Raw genomic sequence first — 25000 nt, forward strand, 5'->3', positions numbered from 1 at the left:
TATATATATATATATATATATATATATATATATATATGTATGTGTGGGAAAAAAAATCACAAGACTACTTCATCTCTACAGGCCTGTTTCATGAGGGGTTCTCTCAATCATCAGGAGATTTTAATGGGAGCATTCACATACCATGGTTTATATAGGGCACAGAGTGGGTGGGTACAGGCTGGCGTAGGGGCGTGGTGATTGGCTCATGTGTTACCTAGGAGGTGTTTCCGTCTGTGGCGGCATGCTGATACAATTTCGCTGCGCTTGTTGAGGGATGACAGGTCTGGACGGTATATAATAAACAGTTTCTCTTTCAAGCATAGGTTGCATCTTTTATTACCACTATTGTAAGGTGTGCTGGATGCAAGAATTTGCCATGTTATTGAATATTCAACATTATTGTCTTTGAGGTCCCAAATGTGTTTGCTGAGTTCTGTGGTATTCCGCAGGTTTTGGTTCCTGAAAGAAGCCTTGTGATTGTTCCATCTGGTTTTAAACTCTCCCTCGGTTAATCCTACATATGTGTCGGATGTGTTAATGTCCTTGCGTGTTACCTTAGATTGGTAAACAACTGATGTTTGTAAGCATCCCCCGTTGAGAGGGCAATCAGGTTTCTTGCGGCAGTTGCAGCCTTTTTTTGGTTTTGGGGTCGCTCTGTCCGGGGGTCGACGGCTCATTTGCAATTGTTTTGAGATAATTTGTCGTATATTGTTCATACAGCTGTAGCTCAATTTAATGTTGTTCTTGTTGAATACTTTTCTTAGGGTGTTGCCTTTGGGAAAGTGTTTGTCAATCAGAGTGAGGAATTTGTGGCCAATGTTAGTTGAGACGCTGTATGGGGGGTTGTACCAGATGATGTTGTTTCGTTCTCTGTACTTTTTTGGTTGGTTTCCTGGCGTGTGTTCATAGGTGAGGGTGAAATTGTATCCGCTTTCATCAAGGGCTTTTTGGTACGGGGGGGTTGCTTGGTCAAATTCAGCTTTGCTAGATGACAGCATCGATAGCCTTTTATTAATTCCGGTAGGTATTCTTTTCGTGGTGGTGGGTGGGTGGTTGCTGTCATGGTGCACGTATTGGAGTGTTGTGTTGGATTTTGTGAATGGTTGGTAGCTGTTATTTCTCAGGTTGAAAGTGACGTTGAGGAAGTTGACGGTTTGCTTGTTGGCTTCAATCGTGATCCGTAGGCCGTTCTCTTTGAAAATTTGGCATATGCGCTTCTTGGTATTCTCGCTGCTCTTTGGCGAGGCGCGACACACTGCCAGTCCGTCATCACGGTAAATACCAAGGTTCAGTTTGAGGCTAGCAAGCTGGGAGAGGAGGAAACTCCCAACGAGTTCACACGTTTCTGCTCCGTCAAAACTTCCCATAGTGACGTCAAATGTTGAATTGTTCTTTTTTTGCCATGGTGTACTGTTGTGGATGAGTATTGAGTTTTTTGCGTGGATGATGATGTTTCTTTCGTTGCCTGTGATTGAGTCGTAGTCTGAGGCAACGAAAGAAACATCATCATCCACGCAAAAAACTCCATACTCATCCACAACAGTACACCATGGCAAAAAAAGAACAATTCAACATTTGACGTCACTATGGGAAGTTTTGACGGAGCAGAAACGTGTGAACTCGTTGGGAGTTTCCTCCTCTCCCAGCTTGCTAGCCTCAACCTGAACCTTGGTATTTACCGTGATGACGGACTGGCAGTGTGTCGCGCCTCACCAAGGAGCAGCGAGAATACCAAGAGGCGCATATGCCAAATTTTCAAAGAGAACGGCCTACGGATCACGATTGAAGCCAACAAGCAAACCGTCAACTACCTCGACGTCACTTTCAACCTGAGAAATAACAGCTACCAACCATTCACAAAATCCAACACAACACTCCAATACGTGCACCATGACAGCAACCACCCACCACCACGAAAAGAATACCTACCGGAATTAATAAAAGGCTATCGATGCTGTCATCTAGCAAAGCTGAATTTGACCAAGCAACCCCCCCGTACCAAAAAGCCCTTGATGAAAGCGGATACAATTTCACCCTCACCTATGAACCCACGCCAGGAAACCAACCAAAAAAGAACAGAAAACGAAACAACATCATCTGGTACAACCCCCCATACAGCAAAAACGTCTCAACTAACATTGGCCACAAATTCCTCACTCTGATTGACAAACACTTTCCCAAAGGCAACACCCTAAGAAAAGTATTCAACAAGAACAACATTAAATTGAGCTACAGCTGTATGAACAATATACGACAAATTATCTCAAACCACAACAAAACAATTGCAAATGAGCCGTCGACCCCCGGACAGAGCGACCCCAAAACCAACAAAGGCTGCAACTGCCGCAAGAAACCTGATTGCCCTCTCAACGGGGGATGCTTACAAACATCAGTTGTTTACCAATCTAAGGTAACACGCAAGGACATTAACACATCCGACACATATGTAAGATTAACCGAGGGAGAGTTTAAAACCAGATGGAACAATCACAAGGCTTCTTTCAGGAACCAAAACCTGCGGAATACCACAGAACTCAGCAAACACATTTGGGACCTCAAAGACAATAATGTTGAATATTCAATAACATGGCAAATTCTTGCATCCAGCACACCTTACAATAGTGGTAATAAAAGATGCAACCTATGCTTGAAAGAGAAACTGTTTATTATATACCGTCCAGACCTGTCATCCCTCAACAAGCGCAGCGAAATTGTATCAGCATGCCGCCACAGACGGAAACACCTCCTAGGTAACACATGAGCCAATCACCACGCCCCTACGCCAGCCTGTACCCACCCACTCTGTGCCCTATATAAACCATGGTATGCGAATGCTCCCATTAAAATCTCCTGATGATTGAGGGAACCCCTCATGAAACAGGCCTGTAGAGATGAAGTAGTCTTGTGATTTTTTCCCCCACACATACATATATTGCGCTCTACTACGGTATCGAGCACTATTTTTTGGATAACCTTATTAAGACATATATATATATATATATATATATATATATGTATGTATATATATATATATAGTCCAGGCCAAAAGTTTGGACACACCTTCTCCTTATTCAATGCATTTTCTTTATTTTCATGACTATTTACATTGTAGATTGTCTTTGAAGGCATCAAAGCTATGAATGAACACATGTGGAGTTATGTACTTAACAAAAAAAAAGTAAAATAACTGAAAACATGTTTTATATTCTAGTTTCTTAAAAATACCCACCCTTTGCTCTGATTACTGCTTTGCACACCTTTGGCATTCTCTGGATGAGCTTCAAGTACACCTATGAAGTGAAAACCATTTCAGGTGACTACCTCCTGAAGCTCATCGAGAGAATGCCTAGAGTGTGCGAAAAAGTAATCAGAGCAAAGGGTGGCTATTTTGAAGAAACTAGAATATAAAACATGTTTTTGGTTATTTCACCTTTTTTTGTTAAGTACATAACTCCACATGTGTTCATTCATAGTTTTGATGCCTTCAGTGACAATCTACAATGACGCATTGAATGAGAAGGTGTGTCCAAACATTTGGCCTTACTGTATATATATATATATATATGGAGCCCGGACCCCGGCCAAATTTTTTTTAACACAATGCGGCCTCCGAGTCAAAAAGTTTGGGGACCCCTGCTTTAGATCACCACCATATTCATGGGCTAATTTGCATGCCCCTTAATGTGTGATTGTAGGAAGGAATTATTCTGCGCACAATTCACTGCAGGTGTGCTTTATAGTGAGGAGAGTGCTTACAAACGTGTGCAGTATGGCTTTTTAAATCAAGATTTTTGTGTGTATACGTACATTCTGAATTCTCAATATTTACGTTGGAATCTATGCAGTTTTTATAAACGAGGTCCCTGGTGTCTATTAGAACATCGCTCAGTTGTGTTTGTCCTTCATGGAATTCATCCACGTAGAAATCATTCCAGCCAAATCCTTGCAATCTCGTTGATTATTTACAGTCCATGTTGAAATGTTTCGCAGCTTTTTTTCCCCCAAGGACTGCTGTGTTGCACTCACTAACAGTTTCCACTTAAACTTTTAAACAGCTTTACAGATGCCATGACTTCCCTGCGGGCAGCATGTTGTGGTAAAGACACCCACCTAAAGTCGTCATAGATGGCGTCCATTTAAAAAAATGATTCTATTTATCCAAAAGGACAAATTATGGTGTCTAATAGCGTCACTTTAATATACTGGTACCTTCTATTATAAGCGATGCCCTCTGTGTCGGCTTCTTCCCAGAGCGAACCCGGTGTTCATTGATAGAGTTCTCAATTTCCTGAAGTTTCTTCAGCGCGTTCAGATAAGACGTCTTCCTCTGCTTCTTCAGCTTCTTGCTGCTGACGTGAGGATCGCTGGCAAGGCGCCTGGCTGCCTCGGTGATCTGGGACTGAATGGCGAACTCCCGCTCCAAGCGCTCCAGCTCCTCTTCCTAGGACAAACACACATATGTGCATGCATGAGCCAAACAGTCCTCCTGACAACAACAGAAGCGAAGACAACCCGCTTCATCGAGTTACCTCCTCCTGATCCAAAAGCAACAAGGTTATTTCACAGACACTGTAATTCTCCCGTGTTTCCTATTTGGGTGGACACACATGTGGACACGCGGATTGCCAGAGAAAGCACACTGCAGAAACAATTTAGCTTTGTTGCAGCAGATTTTCTCACCACTGAAGACTCCCTATAGAAACACTCAACCCATCCAATAATAACAAAATCGCGTCCATATAAACCCTTATTTTCATGAGACTTCTTCTGGGATTTGTCAAGCTGCGATCACCCTGTCAAAACATCTCAATCCTGGTGCAAGTATATTTAGAAGTATGCACTGATTAGGAGGGCATTGCACTGTACAGTGTAACATATTTTCAGTACTACAACAGTTCTGTTTTCATATCTCTTTTCGTGTTGCACTCACTTCTGAGTGGACGACCTCAGTCTTTAGGAATCTCTCTCACGAACATCTGCACACACTGCTAGTGCTGTGTTGTGTGTGAATGAGTGTTCAATGTTCCGCTGGCCCTGTCAGGTTTGTGATAAGAGTCCCTGGAATCTTTTCAAAGCATACAACGTCTGTGACGGACACCCATGCTTATACAGATGCCGGCGTGCAAAAACGACCACTTCCTGACAAGAGAACCCTGCCAGACTATTTTTAGAAGTGCTGCGGCTCTGAATGAAACGTAACCATGGCACATTAAAGGTGGTACAAGAAAGACGTAGCACAACTAACTCGGTCAATGGGGTGCACCATCTTATTGTTTTCTTTTCTATTTTCAAAACACTTTATTTTGGTCTACGACAGGGGTCCCCAAACTACGGCCCGCAGGCCGGATCCGGCCCACCAGTGTCCAAAATCCGGCCCGTGGGAAGTTCCAAATTTTTTCTTAATTATTATTTTTTTAATCTGTCCTTTCTAATCCATTTTCTACTGCTTGTTACTCTCTGTGTTTCCTAGCCGCTCAGGCAAGTCATATTGTCTAAAAATGCATTTTCCCATCGATAACATGACATCATCGCGCTCTGAACATAATATATATACATATATATACCGTATTTTTCGGAGTATAAGTCGCACCGGAGTATAAGTCGCACCTGACGAAAATGCACAAAAAAGAAGGAAAAAAACATATATAAGTTGCACTGGAGTATAAGTCGCATTTTTGGGGGGAAATGTATTTGATAAAACCCAACACCAAGAATAGACATTTGAAAGGCAATTTAAAATAAATAAAGAATAGTGAACAACAGGCTGAATAAGTGTACGTTATATGAGGCATAAATAACCAACTGAGAACGTGCCTGGTATGTTAACGTAACATATTATGGTAAGAGTCATTCAAATAACTATAACATATAGAACATGCTATACGTTTACCAAACAATCTGTCACTCCTAATCGCTAAATCCCATGAAATCTTATACGTCTAGTTTCTTACGTGAATGAAATAAATAATATTATTTGATATTTTACGCTAATGTGTTAATCATTTCACATATAAGTCGCGCCTGAGTATAAGTCGCACCCAAACTATGAAAAAAACTGCGACTTATAGTCCGAAAAATACGGTATATATATATATATATATATATATATATATATATATATATATATATATATATATATATATATATATATATATATATATAATCAGTGGTTCTTAACCTGGGTTCGATCGAACCCTAGGGGTTCGGTGAGTCGGCTTCAGGGGTTCGGTGGAGCCTCAAGACACACCCGACTCATTGTGTAAATAAAAACTTCTCCCTATTGGCGTATTTATGGATACCCTCAAACAATGTTCGCTCTAATTTTCCATATGCGTGAGCAAACGCTAAAAACTCCTTGAGTATTCAGTGGAGCACATGAGAGCACACCTGTCCCAAACCTGACTAAATAACAAATTAAATGTTTTATTATTATAATCAAATGACAACTGTCATTTCCATGAGATTATTTTGTAATATAAGTGTTTGGCCCACTTACAACGACAATAACAAAAAACATTGTTTTTCATGAGCTGTGTACTAGTATTGTATGTCTGGGTGGAAAACGAAGAAAAAGAACAGAAAGCTGTGAAAATAAATAAATAATTTTATTTTATCATTTATCATTTAAAATGACATGAGAGTGGCACTTGCCAAGGTGAAGCCACGCATATCTGAACTGGTCTCTCAAAGGCAACAGCAGAAGTCAGACTGATTTGCAGGTGTGTAATTTGTTGTGAGTTCATGAACTGTGTTGGTTTTGTTCTTTGAACAAGGTGATGTTCATGCATGGTTCATTTTGTGCACCAGTAAAAAAACATAACTTTGCCTTGAATTTGAATTTTTTTTTTACTAAAGAAGGGTTCGGTGAATGCGCATATGAAATTAGTGGGGTTCGGTACATCCAACAAGGTTAAGAACCACTGATATATATATAGTCCAGGCCAAAAGTTTGGACACACCTTCTCCTCATTCAATGCGTGTTCTGTATTTTCATAACTATTTACATTGTAGATTGTCACTGAAGGCATCAAAACTATGAATGAACACATGTGGTACTGCTTCGTACACTCTTGGTATTCTCTTGATGAGCTTCAAGTACACCTGTGAAGTGAAAACCATTTCAGGTGACTACCTCTTGAAGCTCATCGAGAGAATGCCTAGAGTGTGTGAAAAAGTAATCAGAGCAAAGGGTGGCTATTTTGAAGAAACTAGAATCCAAAACATGTTTTCGGTTATTTCACCTTTTTTTGTAGTTTTGATGCCTTCAGTGACAATCTACAATGATGCATTGAATGAGAGGGTGTGTCCAAACTTTTGGCCTTACTTATACTCCGAATTTTTTATATAGTATAAGTCTCACTGGAGTATAAGTCGCATTTTTTGGGGAAATTTATTTGATAAAACGCAACACCAAGAATAGACATTTGAAATGCAATTTAAAATAAATAAAGATTAGTGAACAACAGACTGAATAAGTGTACGTTATATGAGGCATAAATAACCAACTGAGAACGTGCCTGTTATGTTAATGTAACATATTATGGTAAGAGTCATTCAAATAACTATAACATATAGAACATGCTATACGTTTACCAAACAATCTGTCACTCCTAATCGCTAAATCCCATGAAATCTTATACATCTAGTGTCTTACGTGAATGAGCTAAATAATATTATTTGATATTTTACGGTAATGTGTTAATAATTTCACACATAAGTCGCTCCTGAGTATAAGTCGCACCCCCGGCCAAACTATGAAAAAAATGCGACTTATAGTCCGAAAAATACAGTATATATAATGTGAGTGTGAATGTTGTCTTGGCCCTGCGATGAGATGGCGATTTGTCCAGGGTGTACACCGCCTTCCGCCCGAATGCAGCTGAGATAGGCTCCAGCGACCCCCCCACGACCCCAAAAGGGACAAGTGGTAGAAAATGGATGGATGGATAGACATATATATATATATATATACATATATATATATATATATATATACATATATATATATATATATATATATATATATATATATATACATATATACATATATATATATATATATATATATATAGCCCGGCCCCTGGCCAAATTATTTTTTAACCCAATGCGGCCCCCGATTCAAAAAGTTTGGGGACCCCTGGTCTACGGTATATAACATGTAATGATAGTTTTTTGGTCAACATTTTGCATAAATTTGCTGTTAAGACCAATCTTTAAGCCAATTTTGTGCTGCCATCAAAAACGGTTTGTTTTGAGAGGTGGAGTAGTTTGATGCCACTCACGCTGACTGGGCTTTCGTCCTTGCCTCGGCTTGTTTTTGTTTTGCTAAGACCGTATGGAATATGGACTACGGTGATTGCCATCAGCCATCTAATTTTTACTTGACTTTTACCACAACACAACATTCCAGTTGATATAGCGAGACCAGCGGCTCACCGTGGTTTGTTATCAGCCGAAGAGGACGACGACGCCTGGAACAAAAAGTAAGAAAGTCCGGCTGCAAATCTGGTCCTAGACGTTGGCTAAGGTTAAACTTCTACCAAGTCATTATCTAGTAGATCCTGCACATAGACATTTGTATATGACAATAAAATGCTTTTATATTTTGCACCACGTTAATACATTTACTCCACTGCTGCTTCGAAACCTTGTAAACAATAGAGGCTCGAGCCAGCTATACAGTTAGTTAGCTATGCTATGAGGTACATCATCGTTTGCGAGGCTCGCGAATGTAATAACAGGTTATAATAGTAACTGGTTCATTGCCAAACACAGTAGACATTGATCCAATCACAAGTAGTTTTTAGGAAAATAATTTTTTCTTTTGCTAGAGGATGGTGACTCTACTGTCTTACAGTAGAAGACTAAGCTAGCTACACAACAAACGAGCTAACATTGCTAACGTACGTAGAAATACTAACACATTTCTAATCTACTGTACCATAACTTCCGCACTATAAAACATTACTTGTTTCCCAGGCTTTGAACCCTGCGTCTTATAAAACGGTGTGGCTAATTTATGGATTTTTCTACGCTGACACTCATAATGCAAATATAGGTAAAAAAAAGAAAAAGGAAATACACTAAATAGGTGTGTTATTGTTTGTACTAAGACGACATCTTTTGGACGAGTTTGCTCACTGCAGATGCTGCTGTGCTGCATTGCCCTTCTGTTTAAATTAAGCCTTCAACCGGAAGTAGAAGTCCTGTTCCATCTTCCAGCCATCCATAGCGTTCCTACTCGTATTGATTCATTCATCACTCCAAGCAACGTTTCTAAGTTTTACAATATATCTAAAACTATTCCTATTTACGAAACCGTCCCATGTGTGATGTCTCTAGGGGGTGTTTTCCTGCATATTTGTACGTGCTACCGTAATGTAAGGAAGCTAGCGTCATTAGCATTAGCTAATATGCTAACATGTTTACGATTGTCTTTGTTAGTATTATTAACTTGTAATGGCATTCTTTTTGCATCGTTTCAGTTTCATAAAATTCACCAAAAGATCACCGTGGAGTTATCGAGTCTGTTTAGCTGATTGGGGAGCTAGCTTCCGCAGCTCGTGGGTCCTTGACGATGACTTCTGTTTTCTATGGTCAGCCGTTTTACTGCTGTGTGACAGGCACCATTTGGAAACATTTAAGGTAACATTTACAAAATCTTTCTGTGTAAATAACTAATTTCACAACGTATATACCCCAGCCTATAGTGTGGTGCGGCTAATATATGGAAATATATATTTTATGTAGCTCTGTAGTCCAAAAAAATATGGTAATTACTTACCATACATAGTAGTCAGAGTTTATCGAATAATCCATCTTTTTGTAAAGGTCTGTGGTTGACACAGGTCTCATCTTTGCACACACTCGAAGCGACTTCCTCACAGATCATAAATCATAAAAGTTAAAAGTAAGTTTAACTTAAGTTTGTGTAGTGACTTTGTTAAAAACAAACTAACAACAGAGCTTTTTCCTTCTTTGCGTTTCATCGCCGACATGATGTTGTGGCACAGGTGGTTTTACATAAAAATAAAAATGGCTGACTCGCGCAAGAATGTTTAGGTAAATCTCTACCATATATGGATACTCGACTGACGTCACACTTTGTAAACGGCTCATTTTGAGGAAGTCTGAAGAAAGGAAAGATTGTTTTCTAAATATCTCTGCCATGCCTCCATGGTTTGATTTCAAATTTTCGGGACTCGTGCAGTCCCCAAATGCACAAAAACAGGTACTAATAGGTAAGAAAAGTTGGTTTTGCATAAGTCCCCTATAACACTACCTACAAACCCCGTTTCCATATGAGTTGGGAAATTGTGTTAGATGTAAATATAAACAGAATACAATGATTTGCAAATCATTTTCAACCCATATTCAGTTGAATATGCTACAAAGACAACATATTTGATGTTCAAACTGATAAACATTTTTTTTTGTGTGCAAATAATCATTAACTTTAGAATTTGATGCCAGCAACACGTGACAAAGAAGTTGGGAAAGGTAACATAAATACTGATAAAGTTGAGGAATGCTCATCAAACACTTATTCAGAACATCCCACAGGTGAACAGGCAAATTGGGAACAGGTGGGTGCCATGATTGGGTATAAAAGTAGATTCCATGAAATGCTCAGTCATTCACAAACAAGGATGGGGCGAGGGTCACCACTTTGTCAACAAATGCGTGAGCAAATTGTTGAACAGTTTAAGAAAAACCTTTCTCAACCAGCTATTGCAAGGAATTTAGGGATTTCACCATCTACGGTCCGTAATATCATCAAAGGGTTCAGAGAATCTGGAGAAATCACTGCACATAAGCAGCTCAGCCCGTGACCTTCGATCCCTCAGGCTGTACTGCATCAACAAGCGACATCAGTGTGTAAAGGATATCACCACATGGGCTCAAGAACACTTCAGAAACCCACTGTCAGTAACTACAGTTGGTCGCTACATCTGTAAGTGCAAGTTAAAACCCTCCTATGCAAGGCGAAAACCGTTTATCAACAACACCCAGAAACGCCGTCGGCTTCCCTGGGCCTGAGCTCATCTAAGATGGACTGATACAAAGTGGAAAAGTGTTCTGTGGTCTGACGAGTCCACATTTCAAATTGTTTTTGGAAACTGTGGACGTCGTGTCCACAGTTTCCAAAGAGGAAAAGAGGAAAAGAACCATCCGGATTGTTATAGGCGCAACGTTGAAAAGCCAGCAAGTGTGATGGTATGGGAGTGTATTAGTGCCCAAGACATGGGCAACTTACACATCTGTGAAGGCGCCATTAATGCTGAAAGGTACATACAGGTTTTGGAGCAACATATGTTGTCATCCAAGCAACGTTACCATGGACGCCCCTGCTTATTTCAGCAAGACAATGCCAAGCCACGTGTTACATCAAGGTGGCGTCATAGTAAAAGAGTGCGGGTAGTAGACTGGCCTGCCTGTAGTCCAGACCTGGCATTATGAACCTAAAATACCACAACGGAGACCCCCGGACTGTTGAAAAACTTAAGCTGTACATCAAGCAAGAATGGGAAAGAATTCCACCTGAGAAGCTTAAAAAATGTGTCTCCTCAGTTCCCAAACGTTTACTGAGTGTTGTTAAAAGGAAAGGCCATGTAACACAGTGGTGAACATGCCCTTTCCCAACTAGTTTGGCACGTGTTGCAGCCATGAAATTCCAAGTTAATTATTATTTGCAAAAAACAAAAAAAGTTTATGAGTTTGAACATCAAATATCTTGTCTTTGTAGTGCATTCAACTGAATATGGGTTGAAAAGGATTTGCAAATCATTGTATTCCGTTTATATTTACATGTAACACAATTTCCCAACTCATATGGAAACGGGGTTTGTAAATGTATAATCAAAGAGCTTGAAATTCACCTCCCCCTTAGGAAGAATTTTCTTCTCATCCAGTTTGAAGGCGGTACCGATCTTCCGTCTCACTGTAGGGGGTTCCTCTCCTGGATCTAGAGGATATTCCTTAGGAAGTTTCCCTGTCAGTTCCTGCAACGATAGGTTCAATAATAAGATCTAAAAAGTGGCGTGGTTAAATTTCTCGTGTTTTCTCATACAGCCTCTCTGATGCAAATGCTCTTGAGTTCCTCTAGTCTCTGCCTCAGCGTTTCCTCCAGAGCATCCTGCCGGGCCCTCAGTGCTGTCAGCATGTCCTTCTTGGCTGTTTGGGAGCTGTCTGATTCCTGAGAGCCTGCAGGGTGCAAAGAGCACAGTGGTCAGAAGCATGTTAGTGTTTGCAGTTGTGGGGGTTTTGGCTGCTGAGGGGAAAACTCGGACAGATTGTTCATGCACCTGCACAGGCCTCGCAGGATGTTTACAGGGAAGTGAATGGAACATTTCGATAACAAAGCGGTTTGTTTCAAGGAAGAGTGGGGGGCAGTGGAGGACAAAGTTGGTGAGGCAACAATCCCAAAGGTCCTGAGGTAAGACAAACTGTACACTCACTGTTGCTCTCGGAGAGGAACAAATAAAGGCTCACCTGCTGTGAAAGTTGTAGCAGAATGGTCATGTGAAAAGAAAAACATATCGCTTTAATTCACTAAATGTTGCTTTGTTGACTGCTGATGTATAATTTAGCTATTAACAAACGCACATTGCTTAAGTAGAGCTTTCACTTCACAGCTGCAGAGGTAACCCTACAGCAGGGGTGCCCAAAGTGGCTTCCCAGATTGAATACGTATTTAAAGTGACCTCTTTCAAGCTCACACAGACATTGGTGGCATGTCCGCAAGGCTAACTAGTTGCCATCTATCCAATGTGATAGATCTCTACCACCTTGGTTTGGTGGGATGGGGGTAAACTCCTCACTCCAAGTGCCAATGTGTGCTTAAAAGGACTGTGTTTGGCCCGTGGCCCAATGGCATCTTTTCACGTTGGCCCTTGGAGACAAAATGTTTGTTTATGCTAGAGCATAAACAACTAATTGTTCCTTAATATTGCATTTGTACTGCTTAGCACACTGAAGTTCTACAATGGAGGACGTTTTAGAAGCTCCTATATTTACTTCTTGCCTTGTGGCTGTTACAGTAGCCACACTAAGGATTAGAGATGCGCGGATAGGCAATTATTTCATCCGCAACCGCATCACAAAAGTCGTCAACCATCCGCATCCACCCGAACTAACATTTAATCAAAACCGCACCCGCCCGTTGTTATTTATCTAATATAGACGATGCAAGGCATTAGTGAGGTTATAAAGCTTTTGCCTGTTAAAGAAAGGAGACTGATCCAATGCAGCAGAGACATTCAATGCGTGCCACGCTGTCACGGCCCAGACGCACACCAGTGCGCAATCATCTGGGAGCCGCGCTGAGCGCGCCTCCAAGCGCGCTCGCGCCACTCAAACTGCTGCAGGCAGCTGCGTTCTATCTTGTTTTAACATCCTGTGGCACTCTTCTGGGATCACGGCGGACAAAACTGCTCATGCTCAGGGTGTTTGTGGAGGTTCGGGGTTTTGCACAAATGTGATGCACCATGTTAGATGTCCCGGTTTTGTGACTGTCGTAGACATAAACAGCGTCGCAGCTCTTGCAAATCACGTAGCCAGCATTACTATCATCCTGATTTACAACCTCATAAAAATGAGTCCACGCTGAACTTTTCTGGCCTTTTTTTCCCCTGGTCTTTAGTATTCCCTTTTTTAGTTTGTCGCGTACCACGTTTGCTGCCGGCGTTGCCATCTCTTTTTTTTCTTTTCTTCTTCTGTTGTGGCATATGCTGCAGGTGCCTGCTCGTTTTTCGTATGTGGGTAACAACATTTAACTATGTATATATATTTCCGAATTGGTTTAACTGCCACCCGCCTAAATCTATTTAAAATCAATTTTTTTAAAATTTCAACCGCCCGACCCGACCCACGGATAAAATCTAATTTTTTTTTATTTCAACCGCCCGACCCGCGGATAATCCGCGGACTCCGCGGTTGTATCCGCAAACCGCGCATCTCTACTAAGGATACATTTTATTCAAGAAGAGACTGAGGACAAGGAGTATACGGACTACTGCAGCCCAGTGGAGACTGTGGAGTACTGCGCCCACAACTACTGTAAGGCACAGCAACAGGGTAATGTTAGCATGGATAGGGATGTATATCGTTATTCTTTATCGATACCAATATTCATCGATACTCTTATCGTTACTAGAGATGTCCGATAACGTCTTTTTTGCCGATATCCGATATGTCATGATCCGTGGTCCGGATCATGTTTGTTTAGTTATTTTCTGTTAGTTTTGGACTGCTTTAGTTCTTGGTTGTGCTCCTGTGAGTTTGTTTTGGTTGTCATGGTCACTCATTGTGTTCACCTGTCTCTGATTAGTGCTCGACCGCTCACCTGCTTCCCGAGCGCTAATCAGAGGCATTATTTAAGTTGCCTTTGCCAGTCACTCGTTCTGCCTTCGTTGTCTTGATGTCACACCGGCTTATATCTGATTCTGACCAAGTAAGTTTCCATGTCCATGTCCTAGTTTCTGTTAAAGAGTAACTTTTTGTGTTTTAGGCACGCTTGCCTTTTTTTTTTCTTGTATTGTTTGCGTTTGTGGTAGTTTGGATTATTTATATTAATAAATCCAAGGATTATTTATGTTAATAAAACCAAGCCTACCTTCACGCTGTCGTCCGGAGCAGTCTTTTGCAATGGAAGAACAACCCCGCAGCGAGCTGCGACCCCCATGTGACACGATATTGTCCAACTCTTAATTACCGATTCCGATAACCGATATCGATACATACAGTTGTGGAATTAACACATTATTATGCCTAATTTTGTCGTGATGCCCCGCTGGATGCATTAAACAATGTAACAAGGTTTTCCAAAATAAATCAACTCAAGTTATGGAAAAAAATGCCAACATGACACTGCCATATTTATTATTGAAGTCACAAAGTGCATTATTTTTTTTTTTAGCATGCTTCAAAACAGCAGCTTGGAATTTGGGACATGCTCTGGAGAGCATGAGGAGGTTGAGGTGGGCGGGGTTGAGGGGGTCGGGGGGGGGGGGGGTGTATATTGTAGTGTCCCGGAAGAGTTAGTGCTGCAAGGGGTTCTGGGTATTTGTTCTGTTGTGTTTATGTTGTGTTACGGTGCGGATGTTCTCCCGAAATGTGTTTGTCATTCTTGTTTGGTGTGGGTTCACAGTGTGGTGCATATTTGTAACAGTGTTAAAGTTGTTTATACGGCCACCCTCAGTGTGACCTGTATGTCTGTTGACCAAGTATGCTTGCATTCACTTATGTGTGTGTGTGAAAAACCGTAGATATTATGTGATTGGGCCGGCACGAAAATGCAGTGCCTCTAAGGCACGCCCCCAATATTGTTGTCTGGGTGGAAATCGGGAGAATTTCGGGAGGATGGTTGCCCCGGGAGATTTTCGGGAGGGGCACTGAAATTCGGGAGTCTCCCGAGAAAATCGGGAGGGTTGGCAAATATGACTGGGAGACGCAACTGCTCTGTACTTCTCCCTACGTCCGTGTACCACTCCGTACAGCGGCGTTTTAAAAAGTTAAACATTTTACTTTTTGAAACCGATACCGATAATTTCCGATATTACATTTTAAAGCATTTATCCGCCAATCATATCGGCAGTCCGATATTATCGGACATCTCTACATTTTATTCAAGAAGAGACTGAGGACAAGGAGTATACGGACTACTGCAGCCCAGTGGAGACTGTGGAGTACTGCGCCCACAACTACTGTAAGGCACAGCAACAGGGTAATGTTAGCATGGATAGGGATGTATATCGTTATTCTTTATCGATACCAATATTCATCGGTACTCTTATCGTTACTGTTATCAATTACTGTTTTGCACAGTCTTGAAATTCTCTCGATGAGCTAACTCAGGGGTCGGCAACCCGCGGCTCCGGAGCCGCAAATGCGGCTCTTTGATCACTCTGATGCGGCTCAGCTGCATACTTGCCGACCCCCCCGATTTTCCCGGGAGACTTCCGGATTTCAGTGCCTCTCGCAGAAAACTCCCGGGATTAATATTGTCCGATTTTCATCCTTACAATAATAATAAGGGCGTGCCATGATGGTACAGCATTTAGCACCCTCTACATTCTGTATTAACAGCGTGCCAGCCCAGCCTTTTGTTATATGCATCTTCTGCTTACACACGTAAGTGACAGGAAGGCATACTTGGTCAACAGCCACACAGGTTACACTGACGGTGGCCATATAAAACAACTTTAACACTCTTACTAATAATGCGCCACACTTTGAACCAAAACCAAACAAGAATGACAAACACATTTTGGGAGAACATCTGCACCTTAACACAACATAAACACAACAGAACAAATACCCAGAATCCCATGCAGCCCTGACTCTTCCGGGCTACATTATACACCCCTGCTACCACCAAACCCCGCCCCCACCCCAACCCTGCTCCCTCACACATCAACCCCCCCGCCCCCTTCTGTGCGTCGGTTGAGGTGGGCGGGGTTTGGTAGCGGGGGTGTATAATGTAGCCCGGAAGAGCTAGGGCTGCATGGGATTCTGGGTATTTGTTCTGTTGTGTTTATGTTGTGTTACGGTGCAGATGTTCTCCCGAAATGTGTTTGTCATTCTTGTTTGGTGTGGGTTCACAGTGTGGCGCATTATTAGTAAGAGTTTTAAAGTTTTTTATACCGCCACCGTCAGTGTAACCTGTGTGGTTGTTGACCAAGTATGCCTTGCTGTCACTTACGTGAGCAAGCAGAAGCCCCATACAACGTACGACCGGGCCGGCACACTGGTTGTAGTGGGCGCTAAATGCTGTACCATCACGGCACGTTCGAGAGAACAGTTGCCTTGAAATTTATAGTCTGCCAGAAAAATCGGGAGGGTTGACAAGTATGACGCTGTCAAGCGCCATTCATATAAAACCTGCGGGCCGCACTAACATTCAATTTTCATATTAAGGTGTGGGCTGCGTGTCTGAGACCCTTGGTTTATACATAGCACAAAGCAAAAAAAAACTTTGTATGCAGTGTTATTTCATTTTAAATTTCAAAAGATATTTGTGGCTCCCATTGTTTTCTTTAATTTGTGAAACTGGTCAAAATGGCTCTTTGACTGGTAAAGGTTGCCGACCCCAGAGCTAACTCCTTCAAGACTGTTGAAAAACAATTTCAGGTGACTACCTTTTGAAGTTCATCGAGAGAATGCCAAGAGTGTGCAAAGCAGTAATCAGAGCAAAGGGTGGCTATTTTGAAGAAACTAGAATATAAAACATGGTTTCAGGTATTTCACATTTTTTTGGTTAAGTACATAACTCCACATGTGTTCATTCATAGTTGTGATGTCTTCAGTGACAATCTACAATGTAAATAGTCATGAAAATAAAGAAAACACATTGAATGAAAAGGTGTGTCCAAACTTTTGGCCTGTACTGTACATCCCTATGCATTAGTATTTCTTTTTGTCAGGTATTAGCATAGATAACTGGTATTGCCTCCTGTGCTGAGCTGAGTAGATAAAGTGCAGTGGAAAAGGGGCCTTAGTAAGACTGCATCAGTATCAATTAGTATCAAAGACAACTTTCTGCTTTCAATGAGCAGTAGGTTGTGGAAAAAATGACGAGTAAAGAATCTGTACAATATAGGGAGGAGCAGAAGAGGAGGGTGGAGACTGAAGGATGGTATAATTGTATGTATGTTGAAAAATCAACGACATAATAGTATGGTAACAATTATTACTTTCAACAAACTGGTTCAAGAGGTTTTACACTCGACTCTAATCATCTTGTCACTCGCATAACTTCCTCAGCTTACATCAACATTGTTTTAAAATGCCATTCAAAAGCTGTCCTTTGACCTCCTCAACTTTTCATTCCCACCACCACTAAATTTAGAGGCCGGGGACTTTGGAGGATGCAACATGGAGAGAAGGGGATGTGATGTGTACATAATGCTTGCGAGAACATTCGGCATGCACAATTGCTGCCGTCGACAGCTGTTTCTGTCCATCCAGTCAGTCGTCAACCAACGCCCTACAGCAGCGGGGCCCACACTTTTTCTGCAGGCGAGCTACTTTTCAATTGACCAAGTGGAGGGGATCTACCTCATTCATATATATCATTTATATGTATTTATTTATGAAAGAGACGTTTTTGTTAACAAGTTAAAGGTGTTTAATTATAATACATGCATGTCCATGACCCCGCACTCCCTCCCCTCTGTTGCTAGATATCTCGAGATGTACGTTGTAATATGTACCGTATTTTTCGGAGTATAAGTCGCTCCGGCCGAAAATGCATAATAAAGAAGGGAAAAAACATACAGTATATAAGTCGCACTGGAGTATAAGTCGCATGTTTTGGGGAAATGTATTTAATAAAAGCCAACACCAAGAATAGACATTTGAAAGGCAATTTAAAATAAATAAAGAATAGTGAACAACAGGCTGAATAAGTGTGCGTTATATGAGGCATAAATAAATCAACAGAGAACGTGCCTGGTATGTTAGCGTAACATATTACGGTAAGAGTCATTCAAATAACTATAACATATAGAACATGCTATATGTTTACCAAACAATCTGTCACTCCTAATCGCTAAATCCCATTAAATCTTATACGTCTAGTCCAGGAGTCGGCAACCCCCGGCTCCGGAGCCGCATGCGGCTCTTTGATCACTCTGATGTGGCTCAGCTGCATACTTGCCGACCCCCCCCGATTTTCCCGGGAGACTTCCTGATTTCAGTGCCTCTCACAGAAAACTCCCAGGATTAACATTCTCAGATTTGCACCCTTACAATAATAATAAGGGTGTGCCGTGATGGTACAGCATTTAATGCCCACAACAATCTGAATAAACAACATGCCAGTCCAGCCTCTTATTATATGCATCTTCTGCTTGCATACGTAAGTGACAGCAAGGCATAGTTGGTCAACAGCCACACAGGTTACACTGACGGTGGCCATATAAAACAACATAAACACAACAGAACAAATACCCAGAATCCCATGCAGCCCTGACTCTTCCGGGCTACATTATACACCCCTGCCACCACCAAACTCCGCCCCCACCCCAACCCTGCTCCCCCACACATCAACCCCCCCTCTGTGCGTCGGTTGAGGTGGGCGGGGTTTGGTAGCGGGGATGTATAATGTAGCCCGGAAGAGTTAGGGCTGCATGGGATTCTGGGTATTTGTTCTGTTGTGTTTATGTTGTGTTACGGTGCAGATGTTCTCCCGAAATGTGTCTGTCATTCTTGTTTGGTGTGGGTTCACAGTGTGGCGTATTATTAGTAGAGTGTTAAAGTTATTTTATACGCCACCGTCAGTGTAACCTGTGTGGTTGTTGACCAAGTAAGCTTTGCGGTCACTGACGTGAGCAAGCAGAAGCCCCATACAACGTACGACCGGGCCGGCACGCTGGTTGTAGTGAGCGCTCAATGTTGTAACATCACGGCACGTTCGAGAGAATACTTGCCCTGATATTCGTAGTCTCCCGGAAAAATTGGGAAGGTTGGCAAGTATGACGCTGTCAAGCACCATTTATATAAAACCCGCGGGCCGCAGTAATATTCAATTTTCATATTAAGGTGTGGGCCGCGTGTCTGAGACCCCTGGTTTATACATAGCACAACGCAAAAAAAAAAACTTTGAATGCAGTGTTATTTCATTTTATATTTCAAAAGATGATTGTGGCTCCCATTGTTTTCTTTAATTTGTGAAACTGGTCAAAATGGCTCTTTGACTGGTAAAGGTTGCCGACCCCTGGTCTAGTCTCTTACGTGAATGAGATAAATAATATTATTTGATATTTTACGGTAATGTGTTAATACTTTCACACATAAGTTGCTCCTGAGTATAAGTTGCATCCCCGGCCAAACTATGAAAAAAACTGCGACTTATAGTCCGAAAAATACGGTATATGTGCTTTGCTATGGAGGTTTTTTTCCCACTCCAGACTGGGCCCCCTTAGGAGCCCAGTCTAGATTGTATTTTTTTACTCATCCTTCCCCAGCGTTTTACCTATTTCCCCATCTTTTACGGGGCGCCTTGTGGCGACCCATCAGCGTTCCTGTTCTGTAACGCTGTACACTGTTTGTTTGTCTCATCTTGAACGGGTTTGTGCTGAAAACAAACGTTCGTTGTACTTGTGCAATGACAATAAAGACCTATCCTACCCTAGCCTTGTTGTATGTTTAACACATACAGATTCATTTCTTTCATGAAGACAAGAATATAAGTTGGTGTGTTACCTGATTCTGATTACTTGCATTGATTGGAATCAGACAGTAGTGATGATAACGTCCACATTTTCTAATGGAGGAGAAAAAAGTCCTCCTTTCTGTCCAATACCATATGAAAGTGGTTGTTTTTTGCCATATTATTTGTCCAGCTTCCATACTCCTTTTTATACACTTTACAAGAAATACATTGGCGGCAAACTCCGTAGCTTGGTAGCTTGTGCATGCCAGCTTTCTGAGACTTTTATTTTGTTAGCGCAGGTAGGATGAAGCAGCGCTTTTATTGTGAAGACAGGAACTGTGCGGTCGGTCTTTAGAGTTTTGACGGCACACTGCAGAAACTGAAATCTAAGTAAGATTAAATATCTCAAATAAGGGTGATATTTGCTTATTTTTTGTCTGATAAGATAATTCTTCTCACTAAGCAGATTTTATGTTAGAGTGTTTTACTTGTTTTAAGGGTTTTGGTCCTAAATGATCTCAGTAAGATATTACAGCTTGTTGCTGAGATTTGATGACCTATATTGAGTAAAACATGCTTGAAACTAGAATATCAACTGTTGCAAAGCTGTGTCATCAACACTCACAAGTATAAAACAACTTTTTTAAAGTAATACCGTATTTTTCGGACTATAAGTCGCTCCGGAGTATACGTTGCACCGGCCGAAAATGCACAATAACGAAGGGAAAAAACGTCGCACTGGAGTATAAGTCGCATTTTTGGAGGAAATTTATTTGATAAAAGCCAACACCAAGAATAGACATTTGAAAGGCAATTTAAAATAAATAAAGAATAGTGAACAACAGGCTGAATAAGTGTACGTTATATGAGGCATACGTTATATGAGGCATAAATAACTGAGAACGTGCCAGGTATGTTAACGTAACATATTATGGTAAGAGTCATTCAAATAACTATAACATATAGAACATGCTATATGTTTACCAAACAATCTGTCACTCCTAATCGCTAAATCCCATGAAATCTTCTTCCCCGGTGTCGCATCTGGTATGCGCCGTTTCCTTTATTTCTGCTGCTCGATCGCCGTTTTCTGCTGCATATTTCACTACGTCCGGCTTGTAATCTGCAGTATATGATTTCCTTTTCGGTGCCAACCTACTCAGTGGCCTAGTGGTTAGAGTGTCCGCCCTGAGATCGGTAGGTTGTAAGTTCAAACCCTGGCCGAGTCATACCAAAGACTATAAAAATGGGAGCCATTACCTCCCTGCTTGGCACTCAGCATCAAGGGTTGGAATTGGGGGTTAAATCACCAAAATTATTCCCGGGCGCGGCACCGCTGCTGCCCACTGCTACCCTCACCTCCCAGGGGGTGATCAAGGGTGATGGGTCAAATGCAGAGAATAATTTCACCACACCTAGTGTGTGTGTGACAATCATTGGTACTTTAACTTTTAGTTCAGCCCTTCTCAGTTTTTATAAGTTACCGCCAATGTTGAAATAATCCATTTTAATAGCTACGGATGTAGCAGCAGTTAGCATCCCATGACCCACAATGCACTTCTGCCATGACCCGCCCCCGCCGAATTCTTATTGGTTGACGTGTGTGACGATTGCTGACGTGTGTGTGGCGATTGCGGACATTTGCTTCGTCTCTTACGCGAATGAGATAAATAATATTATTTGATATTTTACGGTAATGTGTTAATAATTTCACACATAAATCGCTCCGGAGTATAAATCGCACCCCCGGCCAAACTATGAAAAAAAATGCGATTTATAATCCGAAAAATACGGTAATTTCTTATTTCAAGCATGAAAAAAAAAAATCATGACTTTGACACAATTGTGTCTCATATTAAAACAGATGACAGCCAAATGGACTTTGCTGTTTTATTTTCAATGAAACAATAGAAAATATGTACTCATATAGTAGTACAGTTATTAGTGAGAACATACTTATTTTAAGGTATTTTGTGTTCATTGAGGTTAGCGAACTTTACTTATTTTGGAAAGTCTTGACAAGCCAAATTTTCTTGTTCTATTGGCAGATAATTTTGCTTAGTTGAAATAAAATACCCCTAATTTTTGTATTTTTTCTTCTTGTTTTTGAACTTTTTGCAGTGCAGATACGGCGCGAGAGTCTGTTTCTCGCCTTCCTGTCGGTCATTTTTCCTTAAAGGGGAACATTATCACAATTTCAGAAGGGTTAAAACCATTAAAAATCAGTTCCCAGTGGCTTATTTTATTTTTCGAAGTTTTTTTCAAAATTTTAGCCATCACGCAATATCCCTAAAAAAAGCTTCAAAGTGCCTGATTTTAACCATCGTTATATACACCCGTCCATTTTCCTGTGACGTCACATAGTGATGCCAACACAAACAAACATGGCGCATAGAACAGCAAGCTATAGCGACATTAGCTCGGATTCAGACTCGGATTTTAGCGGCTTAAGCGATTCAACAGATTACGCATGTATTTAAACGGATGGTTGTAGTGTGGAGGCAGGTAGCGAAAACGAAATTGAAGAAGAAACTGAAGCTATTGAGCCATATCGGTTTGAACCGTATGCAAGCGAAACCGACGAAAACGACACGACAGCCAGCGACACGGGAGAAAGCCAGGACGAATTCGGCGATCGCCTTCTAACCAACGATTGGTATGTGTTTGTTTGGCATTAAAGGAAACTAACAACTATGAACTAGGTTTACAGCATATGAAATACATTTGCCAACAACATGCACTTTGAGAGTGCAGACAGCCCAATTTTCATCAATTAATATATTCTGTAGACATACCCTCATCCGCTCTCTTTTCCTGAAAGCTGATCTGTCCAGTTTTGGAGTTGATGTCAGCAGGCCAGGGAAGCTAGGGTCGATATTCTTCTCTTGATCATCTTCGGTGGCATAAGGGACGGTGTGAGCCAAGACATCCAGGGGGGATTAGCTCGCTCGTCTGCGGGAACAAACTGCCGCCATTGCTTGCCGTGCTACCGAGGTCCTTTGTCCCTGAATTGCTCACACACTCCGGCAGATTCAATGGGGGTCTGGCGGCAGATTTCTTTGACTTAATCGTTGGAAATGCATCTGCTTTGAGTGTCGCAGGATATCCACACATTCTCGCCATCTCTGTCGTAGCATAGCTTTCGTCGGTAAAGTTTGCGGAACAAACGTCCAATTTCTTGCCACTTTCGCATCTCGCACTGGTGCAACTTGAATCCGTCCCTGATTGTGTTGTTACACCCTCCGACAACACACCGACGAGGCATGATGTCTCCAAGGTACGGAAAACAGTCGAAAAAACGGAAAATAACAGAGCTGATTTGACTCGGTGTTTGTAATGTGTTTGAGAAAATGGTGGATTGCTTCCCGATGTGATGTCACAACGTGACGTCATCGCTCCGAGAGCGAATAATAGAAAAGCGTTTAATTCGCCAAAATTCACCCATTTAGAGTTCGGGAATCGGTTAAAAAAAAATATGGTCTTTTTTCTGCTACATCAAGGTATATATTGACGCTTACATAAGTCTGGTGATAATGTTCCCCTTTAATACTGAGCTCGCAGCAGCCAGCGTCATCTCACAAGACCCTCGGGTGCCGTGAATGTCAATCAAGTGACAAAAGTGACGTCTTAGTGAAGATTGAGGATTGCTAATTTTTAGGTCTATATTTTTAATACCTGGCCAACGATCGACTGACACACCCTCCGCCATAGCTTGCAATCGACGTAATGGGCACCCCTGCCCTACAGCAATATCGCTGTAAACTCACATATCAGTCGCCTTTCTCTCCTTCTTGCATCAGTATCTTGTTTTTTTAACCCCATCAATACGCTCACATACTTTAGTGTACTGACCTGACGAGAGTAGGCTGCCACTGCTCCCACTGATAATTTTGCCTTTGCTGCCCATGTTGGCCAGTTTGGAGGTTTTCAGCGTTCCCGTTTCGGTGAGGTCGATGGCAATCTCACTCAGACTGCGTGCGGCATGGATCTTTGACTGGACACACGCACACAAAAAAAAAGCACGTCATTAAGCGCTTGCATCTCAACCATCACTTCTAATGATGCATGCATGTGTGATGACTGACCTTGCTCTGCTTGCGGTCCAGATAGAACTGGTGCTGGCTTATGGCCATGGCCCAGATGGACTTGATGAGGGCTGGACAGGCGTACCAGGTGTGCACAGCGATGCCACTATGACCAAACGTCCTCCGTGTCACAGACGCCCTACAGTAGAAGCGGACACAAGGCCTCTTTATACACACTGAATGCAACTAAAAGATCCAAAACACCAGTAGAAACACTCCCAACTATCAGAGCACCGCTTTGCTGGCAATAAAGTGGAACGGAGAGGCACGTATTAGAGGCTGGTGAGCTTATTTCCGCACAGCCACACACGATGCTGCCCTGTTTGCTCATCCTTATTTAAACACACACTCATGGCCAGCTCACACTAATGACAACTCCTTTCAAAGAAAACACCGCTGCTCGCCGTTTCACCCTGAATGACTGTTTTTCCTGCACGGGTACACTCCACATATGGAGCCAGGTTAAATAAATACAGGGGAGGTCACTTTTGCTCCAAAACAGCCCCATCCTACAAACGTGAGATCTCTGTGTGGGACATTAGTGAGAGTTTCTGGCAATTACTTGTTTCCGTGGTGTTATTCCAGTCTCATTTTGACTAAAGAATTAGAGCCTTACGGATTCACATCATGACACATCGCATGAGAAGGACAAGGAGAAATGCTTTATTGTACTGTTGTTACCAGGCTTGTGCAATATGGTTCTGATATAAACAATATAAATTATATTCATTTGGCAGCTTTTAATATATCGTAATAATGC

The 25000-nt window shown here is 41.7% G+C and overlaps 1 protein-coding gene across 10 annotated transcripts in view; it reads right to left on the minus strand.

The window, feature by feature from the left end:
• Positions 1–25000, minus strand: part of frmd4a (FERM domain containing 4A) — a 458149-nt gene that overhangs the window by 15657 nt on the left and 417492 nt on the right. For 8 of the 10 annotated variants that reach the window (XM_072913963.1, XM_072913964.1, XM_072913962.1 and 5 more), the window contains 5 exons: positions 24241–24382; positions 24008–24149; positions 12071–12204; positions 11880–12002; positions 4210–4441 (listed from right to left, as the gene is read on the minus strand). In XM_072913963.1, coding sequence (XP_072770064.1) covers positions 4210–4441; positions 11880–12002; positions 12071–12204; positions 24008–24149; positions 24241–24382 — 773 coding nt within the window. The remainder of the gene's footprint in view (positions 1–4209; positions 4442–11879; positions 12003–12070; positions 12205–24007; positions 24150–24240; positions 24383–25000) is intronic. The other 2 variants (XM_061969565.2, XM_061969573.2) reach the window with 1 other exon arrangement.

Source organism: Nerophis lumbriciformis, linkage group LG10 (genome assembly GCF_033978685.3).
Source record: "Nerophis lumbriciformis linkage group LG10, RoL_Nlum_v2.1, whole genome shotgun sequence".
NCBI classification, from domain to species: domain Eukaryota; kingdom Metazoa; phylum Chordata; class Actinopteri; order Syngnathiformes; family Syngnathidae; genus Nerophis; species Nerophis lumbriciformis.